The sequence below is a fragment of the Peromyscus maniculatus genome, chromosome 5 (genome assembly GCF_049852395.1).
Source record: "Peromyscus maniculatus bairdii isolate BWxNUB_F1_BW_parent chromosome 5, HU_Pman_BW_mat_3.1, whole genome shotgun sequence".
In the NCBI taxonomy this organism is placed as follows: domain Eukaryota; kingdom Metazoa; phylum Chordata; class Mammalia; order Rodentia; family Cricetidae; genus Peromyscus; species Peromyscus maniculatus.
The window spans coordinates 140,629,642-140,646,219 of NC_134856.1; the positions used below are offsets into that span (position 1 = coordinate 140,629,642).

The 16,578-nt window shown below is 40.5% G+C and overlaps 1 protein-coding gene across 28 annotated transcripts in view; it reads right to left on the reverse strand.

Moving 5' to 3' along the window:
- Positions 1–16,578, reverse strand: part of Agtpbp1 (ATP/GTP binding carboxypeptidase 1) — a 150,106-nt gene that overhangs the window by 35,737 nt on the left and 97,791 nt on the right. For 25 of the 28 annotated variants that reach the window (XR_001578707.3, XR_013051680.1, XR_013051685.1 and 22 more), the window contains 4 exons: positions 15,961–16,090; positions 8,749–8,880; positions 4,792–4,968; positions 1,500–1,660 (listed from right to left, as the gene is read on the reverse strand). Coding sequence is in view for 18 of the 28 variants with exons in the window: in XM_076573478.1 (XP_076429593.1) it covers positions 1,500–1,660; positions 4,792–4,968; positions 8,749–8,880; positions 15,961–16,090 (600 nt within the window). In the remaining 10 variants the exon portion in view is untranslated. The remainder of the gene's footprint in view (positions 1–1,499; positions 1,661–4,791; positions 4,969–8,748; positions 8,881–15,960; positions 16,091–16,578) is intronic. The other 3 variants (XM_042278581.2, XM_076573476.1, XM_076573475.1) reach the window with 1 other exon arrangement.

Consider the following 16,578-nt stretch of genomic DNA (forward strand, 5'->3'; position numbering starts at 1 on the left):
ATACCCATCTCAACTGCAGACTGCAAGAGAAAATACCCCATCTCAACTGCAGACTGCAAGAGAAAATACCCATCTCAACTGCAGACTGCAAGAGAAAATACCCCCATCTCAACTGCAGACTGCTAGAGAAAATACCCATCTCAACTGCAGACCGTTGGATGTTTTTATACACATAGGGGTGAGAATCAGATATGCTCCACTGTTCTTATGCTACATTCTCTCAAGAGAGTCTGATACAGTATGAACTCCACATGATACAAAATCAAAAACAACAACAAGAAGTTATACTGAAATACATTTTGAAATGTTAAATATATGATATGGCAGTACTTATCAGTATAATTCTTCTGAACAGACACTTTTCAAAATATATATTTCTTCCTTTTGAACGAATGAGTCTGCTGGAGGGAAGGGAAAATGGTGATCATCTGTGTAGATCACTAATAACCAAAGCTGGTCCTCGGAACTGTCTGAGGCGAGCATCCTCCTTCCATGGACAGTGGTAACAGTGTGAGTTCAAGTAAGTGTCTGACTTCAGGGAAAGCTGACCACGTTTTTTATTAGCACTGTGTGGGCACGCATGAGAACTGAGGAGGAGTCAGGACTCTGTGTCCACCTTACCTGGGTTCTGGGACCTGAACTCAGGTCATCAGGCTTGCATGGCAAATGCTTTACCCACAGAGTCATCCCACCTGCCCAAGAACACCATGGTCAACTCTGCATTAGCTTCCACTACGGTTTAGCCAGTACTTTAAAGAACAATGGCTGCCAGTGATCACTGTCTAATTACCTCATCCACAAAGAGCCCAGTTCCTGTCTCACTTCACTTGACAGTGCTGTGCTGACTCACATGATAACAGTGCCCTGACAAACTAACACAATGACAACTGGTACCCAGTAACACAAGTCATCAAGGTTCTAGAGAACAGGACTATTCTTACCCCGCAACACACACCACAGAACAGAAGGCTGAAGTCTGACACTATAACTAAGAATATTCACACTCAACTGTCTACACTTATAAGTGGTTCAAATGTCATGTACAGTGAATTTTAAGAGAAAATATTATTTTAAGAAACATTTGACAGAAATAAATTGTCAAATGTGTGCTTAATTCAGGTGTTTCCAACATATAATCAGGTTACCAAACAGCCATCTGACATATGTAAACATCAATAAAATAAAATCTTTCGAAATATAAAGCATGACTCCAAGTCTTAATTTAGATATGATCTAAATGCAGTATTTCTCCACTGCTTGTTTTTGAGTTAAAAGTGAAGTGTTACAGTTATAAAAGCAACATTCAAAACAGAAGGCTCTTTCATTGCATTCTTATTCAAACATTAACAATAAAAGAATCAATAATTATAATTAAAAACAAGTATTAGACATGTAACCCTAACCATATTAACCGTAAATGTACTCTTGACTATCAAGATGGCCATGCTCAACCAACGACTATTCATGAGATCTTACATAGGGAAAAAAGAATGGCCTACCTAGTTACTTTACAGCTTGATTCAATTAAGTCATTTTCAAAGTCAAGCATGTTGGAGGGCAGATTATATTCCATTGGAGAAGTCAGTCTTTTCAAACGCAATAAACCAACACAAAATTTTGCTCCCATTTCTTCCAATTCTCGAGTCCCAATCTGTAAACCCTAGAAATAAACACACAGATTCTCAGAACCTTTGCTCTCTTTGGCTGCAACTCATTCCAGTCATATCCAAAGAATTTTTAAACTACATTGCTGTGGAAGTAGCGCATTACACTGTGAAGTTGTAGGGATATGAAATCATTTTAGATCATAAAGGAAACTGTTCTAAAGTACAGCATCTTATTGTTGTTCTTTGGTGTTGTTTGAGAGACAGGGTCTTGCCATTTGCCCCAAATTTTCCTCTTCCTTCCCCTACTCCCCAACCCCACATACTAGGATTACTGGATTGCTACAGTATCTGGCTCTAAAAGAATATCCTAAAACATGGACTCAGTTCTGGCTTCTGAGGGACTGTCAACCCTGAACTTCGTAATGAAACACCCAGTCCCACTGGCCATGATGACAATCTGAGGTAACAGAATAAATGAACAGGGAATTTCTGACTAACATTGCTCTTGCTCATGTGTGAAGCTGTATTCCAACCAAGTCTTCCTAACACTCCTTGTGGGCCATGGCTCTGACTGTCAAAGCGTTATGCACTTCTGTGTTGTTTGCCAGTTGTTATAATAAAACCCACAGCCTGATACTGGAGTGAAAGCTGAAAGATCAAAGAAGCAGAGCAAGACACAGCCACCACCTCTGACCTCACCGACTCCTCAGCCTGAAAGAGCTCCTCTAGTTGAAAGTGACTCTTCTGCCGAAAAGCCTTTGTTCCTGTCTCCTCACGCCTTATGTACTTTTCTCCGCCCTGCCATATTACTTCCTGGGATTAAAGGGGTGTGTGCTTCCCAAGCAAAGGCACGAGATCTCAAGTGCTGGGATTAAAGGTGTGTGCCACCACTGTCTGGCTCTGTTTCTCTCCTAGACTGAGTCAATCTCATGTAGTCCAGGGTGGCTTTGAACTCACAGAGATCCATGTGGATCTCTGCCTCCTGAGTGCTAGGATTAAAGGTGTGTGCCACCACTATGTTAATCTAGTGGCTTGTTCTGTCCTCTGATCTTCAGCCAAAGTTTATTAGGGTACACAATCTTTCACCACACTTCTGAACATTACCTTACAGACACTTGGTAAAAAGAAATGAAAGTACAGCCGGGCGTGGTGGCGCACGCCTTTAATCCCAGCACTCGGGAGGCAGAGGCAGGCGGATCTTTGTGAGTTCGAGGCCAGCCTGGGCTACCAAGTGAGCTCCAGGAAAGGCGCAAAGCTACACAGAGAAACCCTGTCTCGAAAAAACCAAAAAAAAAAAAAAAAAAAGAAATGAAAGTACCTGAATAAGAGAGAATAAATTCAACAAAAGTAGTAAATCATTTCCTATGTTCCACGTCAAGTGCGAGTGCCTATTTCAATTTTTCAACTCCGTCAAAAAGAAAATTACACATGGTTCCCATCACCTTCTTGAACTGCTTCCCAAGCATAAGGTTATCAAACATTAAATGTCACCATATAAAACCAAATACTGATTACAAACTATGTTGCTTATCACTTATTTTCCAGATACAAAATGAACCTCCAGGATGACTGAAGACCTTCCAGCACTGGAAGCTGTCGGCGTGGGTGAGAGCAGACCCTAGCAAGGATGAACTGCAAGCGGACTGACTCCAGGAAGCAGCCACGGGAACCCACTGCGTGTGGAAAGCGGGCACAGCCAGCAGAGCAGTGCGTTCGTTCCCAGTGAGCCACCTGTCCTCCGAACCCACCCATCCAACATTTAAAACCTAGCTTAGGAAAAACATTTCTCTCCATAGGGTTTTAACCGATGAGAATCTCATTAACTAAATCAAATCAAAAAGAGAGATGGAAACTTATTTGGTATTCAGTTTGTTTTTAGAAGTTTACATGTTTATACACTGAGAAACAAATGGGTCTGGTGGGATAACTCATCCAGTACAGGCATTTGCCACCAGTGACCACCGAAGTTCAATGACTAAGACCTACTTGGTAGTAGGAGAAAACTAACTCCCACAGATTGTCCTCCAGCCTCCACATCACTCACTCACACACAACCATGTACATACATGCACAAAAAGTCACACACTCAAAAAATCTAAATATAACTAGTTACTAATGTACTTATTTTAAATTCATAAAAAATACTTAATATTGATGTTATTTTTTATGATAGTGTGGTTTTTGTGTAGCTCCTTATGAATTACTAATTAAATGTATGATCCATTGTGCCAATGTGCTTTCCTTAAAATTATGGATATGAATAGAGTTAAATAACTAAAATTTCTTAAAGATTCCTAAGCAAGTGATTTAGTTTACAGAAACTAAGAGCAACAAATAGCAGGGTCAGGAAGATGGTTCAGTGGGTAAAAGTGAGTTATCTTCAAGCACAAAGACCTGAATTCAAATCCCACCACAGCTGTGTGCCTGGGGCAGGTGAGAGGAACAGGTGAGGTGGGCTCTAGGAACTCACTGGCTGGACAGCCAAGGGCAAGTTACTAGTGCTTGAATGGGAAGATCTGTGTGCTTGTCAGTGAGATCCTGTGTCAGGAGAATAAAGTGGATAGTAACAGAGCAGCAGTTCTCAACCTGGGGGTCGAAGAACCCTTTCACAGGGCTCACCTAAGACCATTGGAGAACACAGAGATTTGCATTACAATTCATAACAGTAGCCACATTACAGTTATGAAGTAGCAATGAATAACTTACAACTGGGGGTCACCACAACATGAAGAACTGTGTTAAAGGGCCGCACCGTTAGGAAGGTTGAGGACCACTGAGTTAGAGGAAGACATCCCACATCTTCTTCTGGCATCCATGCATATACACACCCACATACATGCACCCCTTACTCTCACCCAGAAACTCACTGTCAATACTGTGTCACACGATCCCATTACTAAATGTTACACATCCAGCTCAGTAAGACAAATGTACATTTAACAAGTACTTGAAAAGCATGAGAGCACATATGAAGGAAGCATCAACTCTTTACATCTAAACACCTGTGGCAAGAGAGCTAGCTCTGTGGTTGAGTGCTTACTGCTCTTGCAGAGGACCAGTCCTCACATGGCACAGCTGACACGGCCTGGAACTGCAGCTCCAGAGCCTCTGGCATCGCACCCGTGAGCACATGCCCTCACAGACACCAAAGTTTAAATACAGGTACACATCTTCAACTGCTTACCTTGTATCTCCCCTGATCGCAGCCACATAGAGTGCTCTCCATGGTATAGCTCCTTTGAACTCCTATTTCCCGCCACACTACAACCCGAGCCGTGGACTCTTTGGATTTTTCCACCACAAAACTACAGCTGCTCATGCAGAATGCTGGAGCGATGTGGCTCAGGATCTTAGGCAGAGTCTGTAGAGGTGAAATCGTAACCCAGGGTTACACTTCAAACGCTGCTTTGTTCTTAAGTGTCTGTGCCCTCCCTCCCTCAGCCTTAACTTTCCTGCTGTTCCCAATGGTAACCAGTGAGGAAACACATTATAGTGGCAAGCAATGTACAAAGTTTACATTTAAAAGCATTGACAACAAACACAGTTAAAAATATACAGAAAGGGACGTGAAAGATGGCTTCACAGTTAGGAGCACTTGCTGCTCATGCAGAGGACTTGAATTCAGTTCCTAAAACCTACACTGGTTATTGTCTGTAACTGAAGCTCCAGGGGATCTGACACTCTCTTCTGGCTCCTTTGGGCACCCACATTTATATGTGAAAACTCACACACAGACACACACACATAGACACACACAAGTAAGTATTACGTAAATAAAATATGAAAAAAAAATGCTTAAAATTTAAAAACAAAATCACCCAGAAAAGGTCAACTGATTTTTGTTGTTGTTGTTGTTGTTGTTGTTTGTTTTTGTTTTTCGAGAAAGGGTTTCTCTGTGTAGCTTTGGAGCCTGTTCAGGAACTTGCTCTGTAAACCAGGCTGGCCTCAAACTCACAGACATCTGTCTGCCTCTGCCTCCCGAGTGCTGGGACTAAAGGCATGTGCCACCACTGCCTGGGTTAACTGATTTAACACTAAAAGTCAATGACCTCAAGACTTAAAAAAAGCCCAACCAATGAAATCATAATCTAAGCAGTACCGATACTTTTTCAAACTTAAAATTATTCTCAAGTTCACCTGAAAATGTAAACATGTGAGAAAACTTAAAAAAGCATCACAGACCAAAAAAAAAAAAAAAAAAAAGAAAAAAGAAACAATCCCACACATGTCACTGTGGCCTGTGTGTCTAAAGTAATCCAGGTGGGGATAGTAATGCAGGAAATACACTGAGGGTTCAGAAACAAAACCAAAAGCATTAATGTTACTACTAGAAAGAACCAATCATCACTAACATTGGCTCAGCTGTTTTCAGTGAGAATGACCTGAAGTCACTCTTCACCAGTGAAATTAAACATGGAAGCAACTTTAAAAAGTCAATGGGCTAAGGATGTGGTTTAGGAGTCCAGCACCTGTTCAGCATGCAGAAGCCCCTGGATTCTAAGCCCAGCACCATTACCAGTTTTAAATTACTATACACAAGAAAAAAACTAGAAAATGTTTATAATACATATAAAGCATTCTTATTTTTAAAATAGTAATAATTAGATGAATATTACAAAAGCTAGAAATGTAAGAAAGGAGTATTCCCAAAAGATAGTGTAATGTGCAAACATGAAAGCCTCAGCCTCACTTCCAACTGTCACTACGTAAATTAAAATAACCAGGCACTCTTTTCCCATCTCTGGGTTCCACTGACACAGTTCATCAATGTGGCCTAATCTAGCAGAACTCTGAACCATCTAAAGGCTGTGCCTGTTCAATGCTGACACATTAAACAATGCGGATTCTGCAGCTCTCCTTCACAGTGTTGTAGGCTCTGCTTCTCTGGGATTAATTTCCTTGCACTGCCTTCTTTTTCAGAATACTTAATCCTGAGAACCTTCCGGTGGCTGGAGATGGCTCAGCAGCTAAGAGTACTTGTTCTTTCAGGGAACCTGGGTTCAGTTCCCAGCACCCACCTGGCAGTTCACAATTGTCTGTTGTGGTGATATTGTGTTCCCCGAAATATTGTGCACCCTAATAAATTTATCTGGGGTCAGAGACAGAATAGCCACAATATTAAACATAAAGGATAGGTAGTGGTAGCACAAGCCTTTAATCCCAGCACTTGTGAGGCAGAGCTAGGCAGAAATCCATGTGTTCAAGGATACAGCCAAGCATGGTGACTCATGCCTTTAATCCCAGAAAGCAAGCCTTTAATCCCAGGGAGTGGAGGTAGAAGGCAGAAAGATATATAAGGCTTGAGGACCAGGAACTAGAAGCATTTGGCCTGATTAAGCATTTGGCCTGGTTAAGCATTCAGGCTTTTGAGCAGCACAGTTCAGCTGAGAGCCATTCTGGATGAGGACTCAGAGGCTTCCAGTCTGAAGAAACAAGACCAGAAGAGGATCTGGCGAAGTGAGGTAGCTGTGGCTTGTTCTGTCTCTCTGATCTTCCAGAATTCACCCCAATACCTGGTCCGGGTTTGATCTTATAAGAACTTTTTAAGATTCCTGCTACAGTCTGTAACTCAGTTTTAGTGTTTCTGATGCCCTCTTCCAGCCTCTGCAAGAACTGCACATGTATGATGCAGATACACACGCAGGAAAAACATCCACACATAAAATCAATCTTTTAAAAATATTTTTTAGGGGCTGGAGAGATGGCTCAGCGGGCACTGGCTGTTCTTCCAGAGGTCCTGAGTTCAATTCCCAGCAACCACATGGTGGCTCCCAACCATCTGTAATGAGATCTGGTGCCCTCTTCTGGCACTCATGCAGAACACTGTATACATAATAAATAAATCTTTAAAAAAATATTTTTTTTAAAAGCTTACTGCCTAGTAGCTTCGTGGAAAAGGTGTTTATGAGGCAGATATTGGCTACCTTCAGTGTCTAACACAGCCCTACTTCACTTTACACTTCTTGATAGTTAGGAGGGAGATGCATTTTGATATGCAATGGTCTTTAGAATGATCATGAAACTCACAGCTATTTCTCATGGAAGAATTAGTAATTTCCTATAGGCAATCAATGATCTACTGAGAGGTGGCAGATATGTGAGGGAAAAGTTCTTAATTCCAACTGCAATTAGATCCAGAAGTATTTGGGGATAAAACTAATAAAATATCACATCTATGTAGAGAAATTTTATTAATACTCAACCAAATAGACAAGCAATGTTCATGGATACAAATGCTCCTAAGTAATTTTCTCAAACTTAATTTAGATTCAACACTATTCTGATTCAAACCTCAAAGTTAATCTACAAATGAATATCTCAGAATTCACAAGGAATAAACAGACGAACAACAAATAAACAAACAAAAAAAAAACCCCACAAACAACAAAAAACCCAGCCAACAAAGGTTTTAAAGGAATAAGAAAACTTGTCAGAATTCAGCATTACTAAAATGATGAGGCACACAGGCAAAGAAACTGGAATGCCTGCAATGACTGAGATCCTTCTAGCACACACAAGCACAGAATATACATGTATCAACCCTACTGTTTTGTAAATAAATTGTGCTGACACAATTGATATCCACGGACAAAATAAGATTGCGCCTTATGGTAGTGTGAATGTAACTGGCCCCCATCATCTCATAGGAAGTGGCACTATTAGGAGGTGTGGCTTTGTTGTAGTGGGTGTGGCCTTGTTGGAGGAAGTGTGTCACTGTAGGAGAGGGCTTTGACATTACCTATGCTCAGGATACCACCCAGTGTCTCAGTTGACTTCCTGTTGCCTACAAGAGGTAAGATTCTCAGCTACCTCTCCAGTACCATATCTGCCTGCATGACACCACGCTCCCCACCATGATGATAAATTAAATGTTTTCCTTTATAAGAGTTGGCATGATTATGGTGTCTCTTCACAGCAATAAAAACCCTAACTAAGACACATCTCCATACTAAATACAAAAATAAATTCCCAATGGATAGCAATGATCAATATGAAAGCAAACCTAAAAACAAAAAAAAAACTTTAAAACCAAAGTAGTAAGATGCAAACATCAAATCTGATCAATTCATGTGTACTGAATTTTCTTATAGCTTACATGCATTTGAAATTCAAATATTCATGAACTGTCTGTAATAATTACCCTGTATCCCATGTCTTCCACAACATCACAGGAAGCTGCATTGTCATGGGTATGCCACACTGTCTCTTTGATGCTGCAGCCATACATAAATACATTCTTTTTCCGAGAATGGCCATGGTAATCACAATACACCTTAAAAAGATCATATGTTTTAACAATTAAAGCCTTACCCTTGACTGTAAGCTCTGGATTTATACAGTTTCAGTCCATGTACAAAATCATTTTTCCTAGAAACAGTTTTGAGGTTTATGTGTTCAGAATTGTAAAAGAATGCTTTATTATGGTTTTTACTTAAGTATAAAAACTAAACTGTTGCCAAACTAAAATTTTTAAGCTTCAGACTCATATATTGCCAAATAAATGCAGATAATACCAAGCCACCTAATAGCTCTGTCTTCTTTGGTCTTTTAATTTAGAAAAAAAAATCATCATTTAATAAGAAATAAATCCGGCTTTGTTAAAGATTTATAATTAATGTTTGAATTGCTAAATCCTTAAAGATCTCACATCAAACTGAAAATTCCACTATTTCTTCTGTATCTCCTACTCAACACTTTTTTTCCCCCCTGAGAAAAGGTTTCTCTGTGTAACAGCCCTGGCTATCCAGGAATCTGTCACCACTTACCTAATTTAAAAGAACATGAAAATGCTTTCATGAGAAAAAAATTCACAAAACTTTTAAAATCTTAACAGGATCATTTCTAAAAATGAAAAAAATAACATGTTAATTTTTCTCTTTCCCAATGCAAGATTAGTTAATTTAGACACTGATTTAAAGAAAGGAACACTGTAGCCAGACTTGGTGATACATGCATTTGATCCCAGCACTCAGGAGGCAGAGGGAGGCCAGCCTGGTCTACAGAGTGCATTCCAGGACAGCCAGAGCTACAGAAAGAAACCCTGTCCCCCGCCAAAAAAAAAAAAAAAAAAAGAAAAGAAAAGAAAAGAAAAGAAACATTGTAATCAAAAGCTGGTGGCTGGTGAGGACAGACGCATGTACGAGGCCCAAGGCAGCCCACCGTGCCTGCTGTGTTTGCAGGTGTACCCTGAGGCACGTGTTTCACAGCTACAGTCAGGAACATATATGCACTGCCATGAAATCTGGAAGATGTACACTGTTACCTTTGTGCTGGTCATACAACACGTTAATGTCTAAAGCACATAAGTCACCATTACTAATATTCATAAAGAAAAAGGAAAAGGCTTATACAAATTATAAACAACAAGAATAAATTATTGACACTATAATCATTATAAAGATAACAGAAAAAATATTTTGAAATTAACACCTAGCTTTTATAATCAGAAAATAACATATAAGGTACTAAGTCACAGGATTCTAGAAAGTTGTGACTAGAGGCGACCTATCTGTGAGCCCAGGAGAGACAGAAGCTGCAGCCCAAAGAGACGCCTCTGGAAATCTACACAGTAAGTGAGAGAAAGGGTTCTGGAAAAAAGCAGAATGGGGGAAATGAGAAGCAGCAAGAGAAACACAGCAGAGTAACAGTCCCTAGCGGCTGAGGTGTAGAAGAGGCCTCCACATGAAGACCTGGCAGTCCTGCCCCCAGAATAAGGCCATGGCCTCAAGGCTCAAATACAGTCATGGGTTTTGGTGAGATGGTAATTCCTTTGCCAAATGGGTCCCTAGTGGCTAGAAATCCCATTTTGTCACAATATGAGATTCATAGGGTAGCAGCCAACAGCCATCCTGAAGTGCCACCTTGAGACCAAATGTGATTTTAAAATAGAGCTCCCCTTGGACCTGAGACCAGCCACCAAGCACAAGTGAGGAAGCAGAGGGCACTGTGGACAGAAGTAGGGCGGGCCTGATGGAAGGAAGGAGACAGGCAGCAGAGTTTGCTAAAAAAACAGGCTGCCGAGTGCAGAAGGAGAGGCAGCAGGGCCTTCGGTGGCCAGATGTGCATCTCCTCAACTGAGAATAACCGAAGTTTGGTAGCTCTGAGGCCTGCAGGTACAGCCAAGGGTCTGTTGTTCACTGCTATAGAGCTGGAGAAGTCCAGGCCGTACTTCCAGACCACAGCACAGGCCTCAGTAGTGTGATGAGTACTCAGGAGGTCTTCAAAGTCTGAACCCAGGCCCTCCGTCTGCACTGACCTCAGTGCTGGGACTGCTTCACACACTCCCAAGGCATTTAGGAGACACTCCTGAGCTAAAACATTAGCCATCCAAGGAAGTAGGACCAGAAGCCTTAGGAGGGTGACAGTCTTCTCGCCCATACAAAGCAAAGCTAAAAATGGCAGCAGAGGCCCCTGGTTTACCAAGAAGGAATGCTCCTCCAGTGAGGACAGCAGACACTTGTCCAATACAGACTCAACAGCAGCATAAACCACAGGAGAGACAAAAATGGGCTGCAGTTCAACTCCCCTTTCTAGGCATACAACTGGCACTCTCCAGTCCTCAAGGGCCCAGACAGAAGCGGCTCCAGCAGCAGGTCTTTCTATTCCTGTGACCTTTCTTTTCTCCTCTGGTCACTCTTGCCCCTCTATCTACACATGTGACAGGAGGCATTTACTTCTGGGCTCTTCTCTTCTGCTGTGTGCTGCCTCTTCCACCCTTTCCACAGTCCACAGCACTGACCTCAACATTTTTTTAAAGCTCTTGTATTTCTTATTTCCTTCTTACACTTACCTACTTTTGATTTTTAATTTTCTTGTAATTGAGAAGTCTCCTCCCCTTTTCCTTTATCTTTCTAATGTCTAACTATTTTTTAATCTCTGCACCTTTCTTCTCTTTGCTAACCTGTCTCCTTCCCTTATTTCATTCATTTACTATTTCCACACTTACCCTAGATAGTTTGTAACTTAGAGAGCACATCACATCCATCTTCAAGTTTATGGCATCTCATGTATTAGTGGGCTGCCACTGACGTCAAAAGTGTCACTGGAGCCTGCACCTACCACTGCTACTAAGATGGCAGTAGGGTTTCTTCTGGTTGAGACTGGGGCTCGGGGCTTCAAGAGTAAGATGCTCAATAAAAGGGTTCCCCACAAGCCAGAAGACACAGCCAACCCAGCAGATACTCAAGAGTGCAACAGAGAAACCCAAGACAAGAAAATGCTTAGCAACGTGACTTCCTGAAAAGATTACAGCTCCTTCACTTCTGAGTTCAAAGACACTTGGAATATATAGAACACAGGGTAAAGATTTCAAGATGCTGCTAAGGTGAACACAGACATAAAAGAGGGCATCGACAAGCAGGCAAGTTCAGTCCACTCCCTGGAGAGGAGTGTCAGCTGCACCAAGAGTCAGCCAAACCACTGAGAAAACCAGTAACTCGCATGAGAAAGTCAGCAAAATTTGGGATTTAGGGGGAAAAATGCTATGTTAAAAATGAAAAAACTCAGTGACTCAAATAAAAATCACCAAAAACTTGACCAACATAAGAAAGAGAATGGAGACTAGAGGACAAGGCTGACGAAATACTATATTCAAGCCTCAATAAGGAAAAAATCAGTTATGAGCTCACCACCTCAAAACTGTGAGACACGATCAAGAGACCAAATTGAAGCCTCCAGGGAACAGAAAGAGCTGACCTAAGACTAAAGACATAAAGAGTCTTTTCAATGGGATTAGAGCCGAGAATTTCCAAACCTCAAGGAATCAAGATTCAAAAACAAGAGGTATTTGGAATCCCAAACATACATGAACAAAGAACTTCCCCAATACTTATTGTAGTCACGACATTGAAAATACAATGCAACAAAGCAATCTTAAAAGCTGTAAGGAAAACGCATCAACTCACCTTCACAGGCAGAAACATTAGAAGAACAGCCAATTTATCATCAGCAATCCCTACGATACATTTGAAACCCTGAGTAACTGCCAGCCAACCTCTATCTAGCAAAGCTATCTTTTCAAAACTGAAGGGTAAACAAGAACGTTTCATGACAAGCACAAACTAAAGCAGTTCATAACTACCAAAACAACATAAGAGAACACCACACGGGGGAAGAAGAAAGAGTCACAATCATGACAACACAGGAAAGAGCACATTTAATGACAGAAGAGATGAAGGAGGGCTAGAAAGGAGTCATTTCCAACACAGTAGCAAACCAGCAAACTTCAGATACCAGAAGGAGAGAGCATACAAAAAAATATTAATACAAACAATCAGGGGAAAGAGACAACAAAATTATAGCAACTGATAAAGTCTCTCATTCACAACCATAATGTAAATGGCCTCAGCCCACCAATACAGACAGAGAGCAGCTGGCAGGGTTAAAAAAGATGAAAGGCAGACATTACTGCAGATTCCAATGAAACACGGAGAATCATATTCAAGCTAGAAAATCTAGAAGAAATGGATAAATTCCTTGACACATGTGACCTAACAAAATTAAATAAAGATGATTTAAACAGAACTACAACAATGCAGATTGGAGCAGTAATTTAAAAAAAAAAAACCATAGAAAAAACAAAACAAAACAAAAAAATCTTCCAAAAAAGAGAGGCAGGATGAGTAGAAAGCCAGCCCCACCAGAGCACCAAAACTGGATACAGACATCACACCTGGAGGCCAATTTCCCAGATGAATACACCCGCAAAATTAATCACTAAAATCCTTACAAAACAAATTCAAGAACATGTTACCATCAGTCACCATGACTGAGCTGGTCCAGCTCATTGAGTCACATAGCACATAAACGACTTGAGGGCAGAAATTACAAAGCCTCCAGCAGGTTGAACACCCCTTCACAAGAATCCTAAAGAAACTAGGAATTAGCAGCACCAGTAGGCTGTATAAAACAAGCCTGAAATCAATATTACACTAAATAGGGAAAAACTGAGAGCATTTCCCCCAAACTTTGGAACAAGGCAAGGGTGCCCACTCCATTCTATTCAACAAAGTGCTCAGAGACATGGCTAAAACAATTAAACAAGAGAAAGAAAAGACACACAAGTAGGAAAAGAAGTCAATTACCCCTATTAGAGAAGAAAAAAAAAGTTCTCCTGTACTGTACTTAGAAGAACCTAAGACTACTAGAAAACTCTTATGACCTTTTAACAGTCATCATCATACAAAACCAACACAGCAAGTCAGTAGTTTCTCCAGGTCTCAATTATTAATTTGCCAAGAAAATAAGTAGGAAACTACCTCATTCATAGAAACTTCAAAAGTAAGTAAGAAAGTAAATAAATAAATAAATAAATACCTGAAAATAAGCCTGATTATTCCTAGGAAAGATTAGGAGGTATGGCTTGTTGAAGGAGATGTGCCACTAGGGATAGACTTTGAGGTTTTAAAGGCCTACATCATTCCCAGTTAGCTTCCTCTGCCTCATGGTTGTGTCTCAAGATGTGATCTCTCAGCCACTGCTCCAGTGCCATGTCTGCCTGCTGCCATGCTCTCCACTAGGGTCATGAACTCTAACCCTCTGGAACTTTAAGGCCCAAATAAACTGCCTTCTAAAACTGGTCTGGATCATGATGTTTTGTCATAGCAATAGAAAAGTAACCAAGACAACAGTCTTCTTAACAATGGTCTAGAGAATCTGGGTTTCCACATTTCTAGAAAGACAAATCTGCATCTGACATCTGGCACAGAATTCATCAAAACAGAATAAAGGCCTGAATGAGACTTGAAACTTTCAAAGTGGTAGAAGAAAGCACTTCAAGAAGCAGGTGTAGGCAAGGTTATTCTGAAAAGGACTCATAGTACAGGACATAATTCCAATTGGCAAACGGGATTACATAAAATTAATGTGTCTGCATGAAAAAGGAGAGAGCCTTCATAAAAGGAAAAAGCTGGGCTGGAGGGAAAGCTCAAGAGCACTAGTTGCTCTTCTGAGAGGGTCTGGGCTCAATCCCCAGCACCCATGCTGGGCTGCTCACAACCACCTGTAAATCTAGCTCCAAGGAACCCAGGCCCCTTCAGACCTGCTCAGGCACCTGAACAGGTGTTCATACAAACATATAACTTTTTTTTATTTGTTCAAGTTTTTAAAATTATTTTATTTAATGTATATGGATGTTTTACCTGCCTGTACATATATACACCAAGTGTGGTCCTGGTGCCTGCAAAGGCCAGAAGATGTTGGGAGTTGTTGGAAGATGTGGGAGTTACAGATCATTTTGAGCAGCCATGTGGGTTCTGGGACTCGAACTGGATCCTCTGGAAGAGCAGCCAGTGCTCTTAATTACTGAGCCATCTCTCCAGCCCTGATTCTTGTTTTCGTTTTTGTTTGTGTGAGGAGTAGAGTGGGGAGAGGAATCTTTTGCCAACTACACATCAGATGATTAGTATCTAAACACTATAAAGAATTTTTTAAAAATTAAACACTGAAAAATAAAATCACCCACTCAGTAAATGGTATAATAAACCAAAAAGACACTTCTCAAAGGAGAAATACAAATGGCTAATAAATGCTTGAAAAGGTGTCTGGGGACCCACAAAGTAGAGAGAACCAATTCCTACAAGTTGCCTTTGATCATCACACCTGCACTGTGGACAGGAATGCTAACCCTCACACATGGAAAACAAACAAACATGTGTAATTTTTTTAAAAAAGTATTTAGCATCCTTAGTCACCACAGAAATGTAAATTAAAACTTCTCTGAGATTTTTATCTCATGCCAACCAGAGTAGCTATCATTAAAAAACAAGTAACAAATGCTGACAGGGAGGGAGGGAGGGAAGAAGAACCCCATTCACTGTTCAGAAATATAAGCATCTGCAGTAGCTATGGAAATCAGTATGGGCATTCCTCAAAAAAACTAAAAACAGAGATACTGTATGATCCAGCCATACTACTCTAAATCAACACTCTTGGATGAGAATTTTAATGCATCTGTAGAAACAGATGCAACTGGAAATCATTACATTAAGTCCAATCAACTAAACACAGAAAAACAAATTCTGGTATACATGCAACCTAGGTTTAACTGTGTTCGTAGAAGTATGATTAATATGTACGCACGTATGCAGGTCACAATTTAGAGAGGGAGATGGAACACAGGTAATATGAGACAGCAGAAAAGAGGACCCACTGAGGGAAGTACTAGAACATGCTGAAGGTGAGAAGTGAGGACAGGGAAGGCCTCGGGGAGGGAACAAAGAAGAAGAAGGAATAGTAACACAGAGGTCTGAAGATGTAGCTTTGCATGCTAATCTAAAAACATAACATTAAAATATACTGTCATTAATCAATAAACACATTTGCATGTACAAGGCAAACAAATACAGCCACGTACCAGAGGCAAGCGCTTCACTGCGGCCAGGTACTGAAGCAGTCCCTTTGCATGGTAAATCGTAGGGTGTAAATCTGGGTTTGGACTTTGCCACTGTCTGTTCAAATCCTCTCCACTTAAAGAGCAGCGGTGACTACACACATCAACAAAGACAGGAAATACAAGTGCCACAGACCGTCAATAACTTATTCCAGTAAGTATTCAAGGAAATGCAGATAGCACTCAATTAAACATACATAGTATTCATTAAGTAAGTACACATCCATCATTTGCTATGTGTAAAATCTTATGTCACATTTATGTAACAATGATTTCAAATTTAAAATAAGCTTTTTTAAGTTACAAAAAAACAAAATTGTCAATTCTAGGCTTTTCTTCTGTACTTTATAAAATGTATTAATGGACACATTCTCTATTGATTAACTAGTGATCATTCGCTATACTAATTCTATATGCTGAATGCATTAGTTGTCTTGTACAGTGCTATCTGAGCCCTCCATCTGAGAAAGGCAAATTTATGAAAATTATGTAGTCTTGAAACATGGAAATACACTTCCATCTGTTCATAAGAGCCATATTCTAATGTCTTCAAGCACAATACAATCTACAGTTACACTATTA